This window comes from Pelobates fuscus, chromosome 11 (genome assembly GCF_036172605.1).
Source record: "Pelobates fuscus isolate aPelFus1 chromosome 11, aPelFus1.pri, whole genome shotgun sequence".
Taxonomy (NCBI): Eukaryota; Metazoa; Chordata; class Amphibia; order Anura; family Pelobatidae; genus Pelobates; species Pelobates fuscus.
In genome coordinates, this window is record NC_086327.1 from 43,783,458 (window position 1) to 43,795,738 (window position 12,281).

A 12,281-nucleotide genomic window follows, 5' to 3' on the forward strand; every position below is an offset into this window, starting at 1 on the left:
TTTGGCCTGACTTCCATTTTTCTCACATTATAGATATGGAGACTGGAGTAGGTGATCCAGTAATACAGTGAGCATCAGTGGTGAAGCCATGTTGTTGGGCCCTCCTGAAAAGTGGCCATGTTATGTTGACTGCTGATGCGCCTCCTCTCAGTGCTGATATTCTCTGAGCCCTGCTGAAAATCCTATAGACCCTAAGTTTAGTTGTACAGTGAGAAAGCATTTAAGTTTGTGCTTGCATTGAGCTTATAGGGATCCTTTCTCATCCTCGGGAGCCTATTTTTGAATGGGTGGGATTTGTGGTTGCTTTTGCAGACAGGCACATGTATTTGAATGTCTCTAAATGTGCAAATTCAGAGGAAATTCAGGTCAAATGGTTGTTTAGAATATATCTAAACATAATGGTACACTTTATTTAGAGTTCAGACCTTCAGGGCTAACTTCTAGTAGACGGTTAATTATAGTATTATCATGCTTGGGAAAAACCTTATTTTTTTTTTCTAAGCATGACTTTTACATCAGCAAGTTCAGGACTGTTCCACAGATTTGCTGTGACTATTTCAATTTAGAGGCATATTTTGAGCATGGCAAACTCTTGAGTGAGAATAAATGTGTTTGTCTGTAGGCATTATTATCCTATGGTGAATTACTGATAATTGAGCTGGATAAAAAAAACGGTCTTGTGTTAAAGGGGCACGATAGGTAATATAACCATTTAATCAAATTAAACTGGTTATCCTGCCTATAGCCCCCTGATGCTGTCCCTTCATTCAGTGTTAAGCTCTTTTTCGTTCCTTTAGCAATGAATGATGCTTCATGGCCTCGCACAGGCCAGCCCTCATTGGATATATGGCTAAGGCAGAGATTACACAATTATCTTTAACCATAGCAATTCATACCAGGAAAGGGTGATTGGCTGAGAGTGTCAGCTGAATTCCTTTAGCCTATCACTGCCACCCATTACTGCTCAGGCTAATACGTCCTCATTAGTCTTAGCAGCACATAGGGGATGGCATGCTGGGTACTCTTGTTTATCATTAAAACAATTAAAAAAGGTTTAACACAATGGTACCTGGTACTCCAGACACTATAACCACTGCAATGAGATGATGCAGTTACAGTGTCTACAGTGCCCCTTTAAGATGTCCACATCTTACCTTTAACCACAACCTTTGAAAGAACATACTGCACATCTTTGCTAAAGTTATTGCTACATTGCACAACAATTTATCAAAGTTTTGTATTCTGAATAATAAGTACTAAAAGGGAGGCAGTCACATGAAAACCAGTGGAACCAGTAGGCTCATTTTATTGTTAGCTTATCCTGTTTTACATCTTTGCATCACCTCTCCGTGTCTTCATTTTACATCGTTGCACCACTTTTCTGTATCTTTTTGTGGTCCATGTCAAAAAAATTTAATCTGCAAAATATTTTAATGGATCTATAGAAGTGAATAAAACAAATGTGAGCTTGATTGCCTCTTTAACATTTTGTTAATTATTTTGCTAACGCTTCACTCATTAACTCCTCTACTACAAAATTTTTTTGCAGGTGGAAAGAGAAATTGCTATCCTCAAGCTGATTGAACATCCCCACGTCCTCAAGCTGCATGATGTGTATGAGAATAAGAAATATTTGTAGGTATTTACAGTCATTCCCTTGCTTCCTACAAACTGAGGAGCTCTGGGCATCTGTGTTTATTGGCATGATAGCTGTATGCATTGTCAGTGCTGTGGGCAGCAGTTTTTTAGGTTTGCCTAATTTGGATGTTGTGTAAATTACAGATGTCTTGCTTCTAATGCGTTTCTGGGTTAATGATCAGGTATAAACAGATGAGAGATGTGTTCTCCTGTGTTAGCCTTACATGAAATGTTCAGAAGTGTTATGCAGGCAGCCTAACACTGTGTCTGATTAACATAGCATAGTGTTTACACTGCAGAATGTAAAGAAAAGGGCACTTGAATAGGCCGGTGGAGCGTAAGATTGGATTTTTTTTTGTTATTGCTGCCACAAATTAAATGATGGTAGTGCACGGGAAAGATTTAGGTTTCTAGGAAACCTCTTTGAAAGAAAAAATTGCTTGGCCAGTCTCTTACAGACATCAGAAATACTCTCAAACTAACACGTTACATACCTTCATGTTTCTTTCAAAAAATAAACCAATATAGGGATGTAAACATATGCTACATCTGGGTCATTCTTCTCTAGGCCATTCAAATACATCCTACGATGGCCTCACTTGGGATGTTGTTGGATTTGGAGCAAAACTCTTCAGTCCATTAATATTTTGGGGGTATGAGACGAGTTTATGGGGCTTAAAGTAATACTAAATCATTAGTAATACAAATTCCTATTCCCCCCCCCCTAATTTTTGAGGGGTGTGAGGGGCTTAAAGGAACACTAAAACTTTAGGAATACAAACCTGTATTCCTAACGCTTTAGTGTCTTTAGTTATATAAGTCCCTCCGTGTGTCCCGAGAAAATAATAAAATAAAGGTTTTTACTTACCTTTTTACAACGCTGATGCTCCATCTGTGCTATTTACCTCTCTGCCTCCTATAATGTCATGGAGGAGGCTTGGCCTCCTCTGGCATGGTCCAATCTAATGCTCCTAACAAAAGACCACTGGGGACTTGATGCACATGTGTGGAATGTGCCGCATGTGCATCCAAATTTCACTGTTAATGCTTTCCAATGAGTGCTTCTGTATCCAATGGTCGATCTTTATCGGCAAATGTAGTGGAAGGTCTTCCAGTGGCTGTCTAGCTACTAGAGGTGTTTTTAATCTGTCAAGGTAAACATTGCCTTTTCTGCAAAACTTGAATGTCTAAATTGACAGTACCTCTGCATCCTGGCCACTTCATTGAGCTGGAGTGGCCTGGGTGGCTTTAGTGGCCCTTTAATCCATCAACTCTCCTACCGGTTCTGTCCTCTTTCCTGCAGTCATTGACACTTTATGACAACACTCTTTTCCTTGGAGAATTTCTGTTCAATGGGAACTTCAAAAAGTTCTGTACTCTGCTAATGAGGGCCACATACATCTGCAAGAAACTTCATAAGATCTTAAAGAGAACTTTTCAGATTTAAATTAAAATTATATTTGAAAAAAATTTGTATTATTCTAAATGGCTCAATTTTTTCTATATATTGTTTAAAAAATGTAGATACTGATCTTACAATTGTAGAATCAATGACGCACTATTCCCCATGACAATCACGTATGCTATTTAGCATAGTGCTGGCAGAACCTCTTGCTGAAAGACTAGGTCATAAAGGGAATCGTCAAAATGCCGGTTAGCTAGAGCTTATTTGCAGCTGTAGGGACACAGCTCAAGCTTGTCATATGGAGATCTGCCAATTAACATCTCTTAAAATGTAAAACCCTAATTAGATTTTTTTCAAGGGCTTTTAATATGATTTAGAATTGTGCCACACTTGCAATGGAAAAAAATAAATATTAACATTTAAATTCAAGGCACCGATTACATGCGTATCTCATAATTGAAATCAGTAAGGCCAGAATATTAATTTTATTTAAAAAAATAAATAAAGATATTTCATATTACATTCCTAGAACTAGAAATGGTTTGTACTTTGTGAAATTTCTACAAAATCAAATGGATTTTCTCAATGTACAAATGTGTTGAATCATCGCTGTATATGAGATGACGGCTTACAATAGCACTTGATTGAAGTTTTAAGGATGTGGCAGAATAGCACATATTTTGCTTTGATAAACATAACCTTTACTGAGCTGGTTTGCAATGGCTCAGCAGCTGGAGGCCTTTATATAAAACCTATATGAGAATCCCTATCTTAAGGATGAGAACCAAATCTCTATTTTTATGTTTTTACCCTATTAAAGGGACACTCCAAACACCTAAAGCACTTTAGCCTGCTGGAATGCTTTATGTGTAAATAGTGTGTCATCTTTTTAACAAGTGCAGATATCAATAGAACTTGTCACTTTTATAAATTAACCTTGTTACATCTCCTGGCTGTCAATCAGACAACTAGTCCTGTTACTTCCTGGTTTGATTAGTTCAGTGGAGCTGAGCTCAAGAGGCAGCCATTGCCCAGAGCAGATGCCTTACAAAGACTTCTCATTGAGCTGTATTGGGAAGTCTGTGATTGGACAGCCACAGAAAATTTGGGCTGGGGAAGAAGGGGAGGGCTTGCAAAGGCAACAGACAAGAGATTTGTAGCTTTTGAAAGCTGTTTTATTTTTTAGATAAACACTTAAAGGGACACTAAAGGCACCCAGACCACTTTAACTCATTGAAGTGGTCTGGGTGCACTGTCCTATAGGTCCCTTAACCTTTTTAAGAAACTGCAATAATTACCTGCTAGGGTTAACTCCACCTCTAGTGGCTGTCTACCAGTTTGTCTCAGATGAACCCACATTGATATAAATTAAAACTTTTCTATGGGGAAATCCTAATGTGAGTGCCGCCATTGGATGGGGCCTTGACGGAGGGGGAAGCTATAGTGCCAGAAAAACAAGTTTGTTTTCCTCGCACTATAGTTTCCATTTAATGATTGTTCTAAATGCAACCTCAGTAATTACTCCTCACTGTTCCAACAATCACTGAATCAGAGTGCATGCTGGGAGTCCTGGCAGCTTCGCTCTGACTCACTAGAGGGCACTGGAACTGCGGATTGAGTATCTGATGAGGTCTGCAAACCTTGGTGGTGAAGAGCTAACAGTTCCTGCCCAAACCATTTTCCTCCATAAACCACTTTCTTCCATCCAGCAGACCTGCTACTTGCCCCCAGCATGGCTAAATGCCATAATAATCTGCCGGCTCGGTGCCCGGAACTGCATGTCCTGTTAATAGGGCGACACAAATCTCACAATCCTGCTTTTGGTGCGTGTACACCACGCGTACCACAGGTTGAGAAACCAGGCTGTAAGTGATTTAGTCACCCCATGACACCACGGGTGTGGTCAGAAATCTACAGAGAATTTCTGTATGAATTCCGACATTGAATTCCCAATTCCTTATGTCACTCATCCTTTTCTGCAACATTTCTGTTTTCAATATTGTATGCACAATGTATGGCACTGCAGAAGTTAACTAATTTACATGCTTTGCCCCGTGTGCTTGCCACGCCATGTAAATTAAAATAAAATCTAGTCCATTAAAAAAATAAAATAAAAAAAATTAACACAACTAATAGCCACCATTTAGGTATCTTTTTGGTTGAACTACAATGTTGCGGTCATGTGCAGAAAATTGCTAATTCATTGTTGCCACACCCAAGTAAACGTTATTACAGCCTGTACCAAGGTGAATAAAGCAACAGCAGTATGTTAAAAAACAAAAAACAAGGCCGAAACAACTGGTCGCATCTTCTGAGAGCTCCGAGAATTAACTGAGGAAAAGGCACAAAAACCAACGATTTTACCCCCCAAAAGGCAAACAACACTGCCCCACTATAGCAGACTCAACATTAATGGGCAGGAAAAAGAAAAAAACAAAACAAGAACTGCCCCGGCAGGGCACCAGCATAGGGGACCTATGGCGGCGAGCACATGGCGTCTTGGAACCCACTATGGACACCTACCTCGACGACTCCGATGAGCGACTCTGAGAAGTGAGAAGTCACACACTTACCCACAATGCAAGAGGCAGTGCAACCAAGAGCGCAGCTGGACACTGCCCCGGTTACAAAGGCCGAAATGAGAGAGCTGCTGGCGGAGCTCCGCCGGAATATCCAAGCGGATGTAGCCGACATGAGGAAAGACATACAAGGTCTCACAAACCGCATGGGAATCATAGAACGAGACTCCCTCAACCACTCGAGGACTGTAGCCACGCTCCAGCAGGAGGTGAAAACGCTGCAACAGCAGCACCTGAGAGTGGAACAGAAAATGTTGGTACTGGAAGACTCACGCAGAGCCCAAAATATAAAAATCCGTGGCATAGCGGAGTCGGTCTCAGACTCGGAACTCCCTCACCTCATGAGGCGCCTCGTAGGCAAAATACTTCAGCCAAAACAAGCTAAAGCGGTAGGCCTGGATGGCATATTCAGAATCCCCAAACCGCCAACGGCTCCTTCAGCGGCACCCAGGGACGTAATTGTTAAATTCCAAAAGCGGCAGGACAAAGACGCGGTTATGATCGCTACCAGGGGAAACACACCATACCCCTTCGAGGACATGGCCCTCTCATTATACGCAGATTTATCCAGAGGAACTATGGCCTGGCGCTCAACCATGAGACCCTTCACCACCCTACTCTGCGCCCACAACATTAAATATCACTGGCGCTCACCACACAGGCTACAGGTGTTCCAGGGAGACAACACGTGCCTCACAGCGGACCTGCAGGAGGCGAAGACACAACTGGTTACCTTGGGCCTTCCACCAGACGCTCTGCAGCAACCAAACATCCTCCCCAGACCACATATCTGGACCCCGGCAGACTATGAGACTTTTGTCCCAAGGGTATCACGGACAGTGGCCCCGACCTGAGTGCCCTTAGTGGGCCGACTGAGCTGCACCATCCACTCACAAATCTGCCCCACTGTTGTAGGAACTGTGTAAATAAGTTTTAAATATAAGGTTATGTTTTTGCATACACTATTAGTCTATACCCCAGCCGCGGACACCCCGCAATATTTTGTACCTCCTCACCCTGCTCAGTTGTTCACCTTACGTTTAATTTACAACCAGTGGGCGAGCCAGGTAGTTACCAGAAGGCACCTTATGTGACCCAGCACCTGCACGGTCTCCCTGGTAAAACTCAAGCTTACTTGACCCAACAAAACCCTGTCTACCAAAGCTGTCAGGATGCTACAGTCATATTTAATCTTAACTAAGTGGTCATCGTTCAGACATACCTATGTAACTATTACCTTTAAAAATGTGCTCAGTTCTCAGAGCCACTGCTCCACCTGTCTATGTTTCCATATTATTCTACGCTATTGTGGTGCATGTCTATGTTTTGTACTCACCTGCACAACAAAAAAACAAAACAAAAAATGAACAATAAAAACCTATTTGTTCTGGGCATTGTAGTCAACCTATGGTGCCTCAGGCACACTCTGTCATCTAGAGAGAAATGATTTACAAAGCATGCGCGGTCGACATGTTGTTCAGCAGTGACATACATGTTAACTAATTAGCATTTGCAGGGTGTGCCCATCACAACGTGGAATTAAAAATATTTGTAAAAATTATTTTTAAAAAAAGATTAGCACAACCAATAGTTAATTTTTAGTTAGCTATCCAGCTGGGCTAAAATCTCAGAAGTAACAGAGCCTCTTTAATGTGCTTTGACTCATTTGTGGCAGTCTGAGCTCAGCTCCTCCGGGGTCAATATTTTTTTTATTTATTTAATGAGTGAGATGATGCAATTAACCACAAATGTAGGTTTTACACACAATGGTTGTTGCGTGCATTTTCCCCATTGGCTATGCGTAAAATTGTAGAGTTCATCATCATTGTAATTTCAAAACCAGCTGCTATCAGTGTTTCAGTGCCAAATTTGGAATTAGTTCATATTTTTAGAAATCAATATAAAGTGAAACTTTTACATTGTTACCATGCTTTGTCAACCCATAAAATGGATGCCACAATGAATGAGAGAGGCTGTGTTTCCCTCTCTTTCTTTTTATTGCTTGTTTTATATGTGCCAGCATATTCTGTAGTGAAGTACAAAATGGAGTAAAATATATAGTCAAGCACATCAAGCAATATAGTTCTCCTATGGGGAATAATGGGGGGAGGGGGTTCTGCTCATTTGGCCATAGTGAAAGTACACCGCTGTATATTCACACAGAGAGTAAAAGCTAAATTGGTGGAGTAAAAGTAGAGAAATAAAAAAAAAATTCTGCTACTTACATTTACTAAAACTAAAAAGAAATCTGCAATGCTAATTTCAACATTAGGGGATGTTCAACAAGGTGTTCTGAAAAGCAGAAGTTGAATTCCATCATTACTTTGTTTGTAATTATTAAAGGGGCACTATAGTTTCAGGAACACAAACGTATATTCCTGACACTGTAGTTCTAAAACCACCGTGTAGGTGGTAGGCCCCCCCTTACCTGGGGTTAGAAAGGTTTCACTCACCTTTTTCCAGCGCGTTTGGGTCTCCTCAGCCAAGGGGCTGGAGGCGGGGCTCATTGTGGCCCTAGCCAATCAGCATCTCCTCATAGAGAGGCATTAAATCAGTGCATCTCTATGGGGAATGTTCAGCATCTCCAGGCAGGGCGTGGAGATGCTGAACGTCTGGGCTGCACACTGTGCAGCACTGTCCCAGGAAGCACCTCTAGTGGCCGTCTGAGGCTGTAATGTAAAAACTACCCTTTTCTCTGAAAAGACAGTGGTTACAGCAAAAAGCCTGCAGGGATCGACTATACTCACCAGAACAACTACATTAAGCTGTATTTGTTCTGGTGACTTTAGTGTCCCTTTAAGGAATGTTTTTTGACTGTAATTATTAAAGTTATCTAAAAAGGGACAGTTTTATTTATAATAACTTGTTCCAGTTTTTGCAGAAATTTCAATTTCAGCAAACCACACATTTAACAATGGCAGGTAAAAGAGACGTGAAACAGAACTTAAAAAAAAAAAAAAAAGAAAATGGCGGAAACATTGATAAATCTGCTGTGTTGCCAACAAATATTGCATACATGCAAAATTGACAGTTAGGGTTCAAAAGAAGCCACAAATGAAAATATGTTTGATAGGTGTAATGAATTGTGCAACAATTTCACACAAAAAAAATAGACATAAAGGTGTTGATATACTATTATGAATCTCCACTTTGTCTTTATAATTTCAGTACATTTTCTTCTCAATGCTTCATCAATCATACAATATGTACGCTTTAAATATTTACAGGGTTACTCTGTATTGCTTTAAATATTTACAGGGTTACTCTGTAAAATGAAAATTGTTGGGAATTCAAATTGATAGTCAAATTTAAAGGACCACTCTAGGCACCCAGACCACTTCAGCTTAATGAAATGGTCTGGGTGCCAGGTCCAGCTAGGGTTAAAGGGACACTATAGTCACCTGAACAACTTCAGCTTAATGAAGCAGTTTTGGTGTATAGAACATGCCCCTGCAGCCTCACTGCTCAATCCTCTGCCATTTAGGAGTTAAATCCCTTTGTTTATGAACCCTAGTCACACCTCCCTGCATGTGACTTGCACAGCCTTCCATAAACACTTCCTGTATAGAGAGCCCTATTTAGGCTTTCTTTATTGCAAGTTCTGTTTAATTAAGATTTTCTTATCCCCTGCTATGTTAATAGCTTGCTAGACCCTACAAGAGCCTCCTGTATGTGATTAAAGTTCAATTTAGAGATTGAGATACAATTATTTAAGGTAAATTACATCTGTTTGAAAGTGAAACCATTTTTTTTTTCATGCAGGCTCTGTCAATCACAGCCAGGGGAGGTGTGGCTAGGGCTGCATAAACAGAAACTAAGTGATTTAACTCCTAAATGACAGTGAATTGAGCAGTGAAATTGCAGGGGAATGATCTATACACTAAAACTGCTTTATTTAGCTAAAGTAATTTAGGTGACTATAGTGTTCCTTTAACTAATTGTTTTATAAACATAGCAGTTTCAGAGAAACTGCTATGTTTATCAATTAGTTAAGCCTTCCCCTATTTCCTCTAGTGGCTGTCTCACTGACAGCCGCTAGAGGCGCTTGCGTGATTCTCACTGTGAAAATCACAGTGAGAGCACGCAAGCGTCCATAGGAAAGCATTATGAATGCTTTCCTATGTGACCGGCTGAATGCGCGCGCAGCTCTTGCCGTGCGTGCGCATTCAGCCGACGGGGAGGAACGGAGGCGGAGAGGAGGAGGAGAGCTCCCCGCCCAGCGCTGGAAAAAGGTAAGTTTTACCCCTTTTCCCCTTTCCAGAGCCGGGCGGGAGGGGGTCCCTGAGGGTGGGGGCACCCTCAGGGCACTCTAGTGCCAGGAAAATGAGTATGCTTTCCTGGCACTAGAGTGGTCCTTTAATGTCAAATTCAACTTTTTGGCCCAAATTTGAAATTCAGTTTAATTCCTAAAAGTTCTCACTTTAGTGAATAAAAGTGCTGATAAACATAGCACAGGGGCTTCAGCCCAAGGGTACAATTTATGGCGCCTTCCACAAAGATTATGTTAAGCACCTCCCAAAACTCCACCCTATATCACTCACTGTGCCCAACACTAACATGTTCTGTGTTCTTAAAATCACATTATGACACCATGAATGGTTATATTTACAAACCCCACATTTTGTATATTAAGCCTATTTATCAACCTTGCACCTGCAACTTTAAAGGGACTCTGTTAGCACCATAACAACTTTAATTTAATGAAGTGAGTTTGGTGAATAGATTATGCCCCTGCAGTCTCCCTGCTCAATTATCTGCCATTTAGGAGTTAAATAAGGGCTTGACAAATTTGTTTACAATCTAGGAGCCAGCTAAAAAAGTTAGAAGCCAGTTTTTTTAAAACTAATTTTACGTTTAATTTGTAATGAGATTACAAATTAAATCCCCCCTTAGGGGACACTATAGACATCAGAACTATTATAGCTTAATGTAGTTGTTCTGGTGTCTACAGCCTCTACCTGCAGAACTTTCAATGCAAACACAAACCCTCTGACAGACACACACCCAGACAGAGACACACACACACACATGCACACACACACAGACGCACGCACGCGCACACAGAGACACACACATACAGAGACGCGCACGCATAGAGACACATACACACACACAGACATGCACACACACAGAGACGCACGCACACACACGCACACAGAGACACACACATACAGAGGCACACACACATAGAGACACATACACACACAGACATGCACACACACAGAGACATGCACACACAGATAGAGACACACACGCACAGACATACAGACACACACACAGAAAGACAGACACATACTAAGAGACACACATTTTCTCACACATACAAAATTAGATTTTTATTTTTCTTGAAATCCACCCAGCCTCCCTACCTTTGGGAGAGCTTAGTGGATCTTTCCCTGGGGTCCAGTGGGGCTCTTCTCTCTTCCTGTGTGCGAGGAAGCAGTAATCTTCCTGCAGCTCCTCTCTGCTCCCTCGCGCTCTCTGTAGTGATGCTGGGACTGGAGTGCTGTCATATTCTGGCTCCCGGCATCATTAAACAGCTGCTCCCTCACATGCCGGCTCCCATGCTACCGCGGGCGGCCGGCTCCCATGCTACCGCTGGCCCGCTCTCATGCTACCGTGGGCAGCCACCTTGAACGGCTGACATCCCAGGCACCAGGGCAAAATTTATAGTCGCCATGGCCTGGTGCCTGGGATTTCCCTGAGTTAAATCACTTTTGTTTCTGCAGCCTTAGGTACTAGCCATACCTCTGTGACTCAAACAGCCTCAATGAAAAAAATCTGTTTTCATTTTAAATCAGATCTTGCAACACAGTATGGGTGGGCAGTATATATGTATATATGGGTGGGCAGCGTATGCAGTCGGTGTGTATATAACGGTGGGCAGTGTATGTAGTGTGTGTGTATATATTGGTGGGCAGTGTATGTAGTGTGTGTATATCAATGGGTGGGCAGTGTCTGCAGTGTGTGTGTATATATATATATGGGTGGGCAGTGTGTGCGTGTATATATGCGTGGGCAGTGTGTGTGTATATATATATATATATATATATATATATGTGGGCAGTGTATGTATATGGATGGGCAGTGTATATATAGGTGGGCAGTGTATTTATATATATATATATATATATATATATGGGTGGGCAGTGTATATATATATATATATATATATATATATGGGTGGGCAGTGTATGTATATATATATATATATATATATATATATATATATGGGTGGGCAGTGTATGTATATGGGTGGGCAGTGTATGTATATGGGTGGGCAGTATATATGTATATATGGGTGGGCAGTGTGTGTGTATGGGTGGGCAGTGTATGTGTATGGGTGGGCAGTGTGTGTGTGTATGGGGGGGCAGTGTGTGTACGGGGAGGCAGTGTGTGTACAGGGAAGCAGTGTGTGTACGGGGGGGGCAGTGTGTGTACGGGGGGGCAGTGTGTGTACGGGGGGCAGTGTGTGTAGGGGGGGCAGTGTGTGTAGGGGGGGCAGTGTGTGTATATGGGGGGGGCAGTGTGTGTATATGGGGGGCAGTGTGTGTATATGGGGGGCAGTGTGTGTATATGGGGGCAGTGTGTGTATATGGGGGGGCAGTGTGTGTATATGGGGGGGGCAGTGTATGTATATGGGGGGGGCAGTGTATGTA

General features: G+C 41.8%; 1 protein-coding gene across 4 annotated transcripts in view; it reads left to right on the plus strand.

The window, feature by feature from the left end:
• Nucleotides 1-12,281, plus strand: part of LOC134577212 (serine/threonine-protein kinase BRSK2-like) — a 235,573-nt gene that overhangs the window by 143,527 nt on the left and 79,765 nt on the right. For all 4 annotated transcript variants that reach the window (XM_063435884.1, XM_063435885.1, XM_063435887.1 and 1 more), the window contains exon 3: nt 1,550-1,635. In XM_063435884.1, coding sequence (XP_063291954.1) covers nt 1,550-1,635 — 86 coding nt within the window. The remainder of the gene's footprint in view (nt 1-1,549; nt 1,636-12,281) is intronic.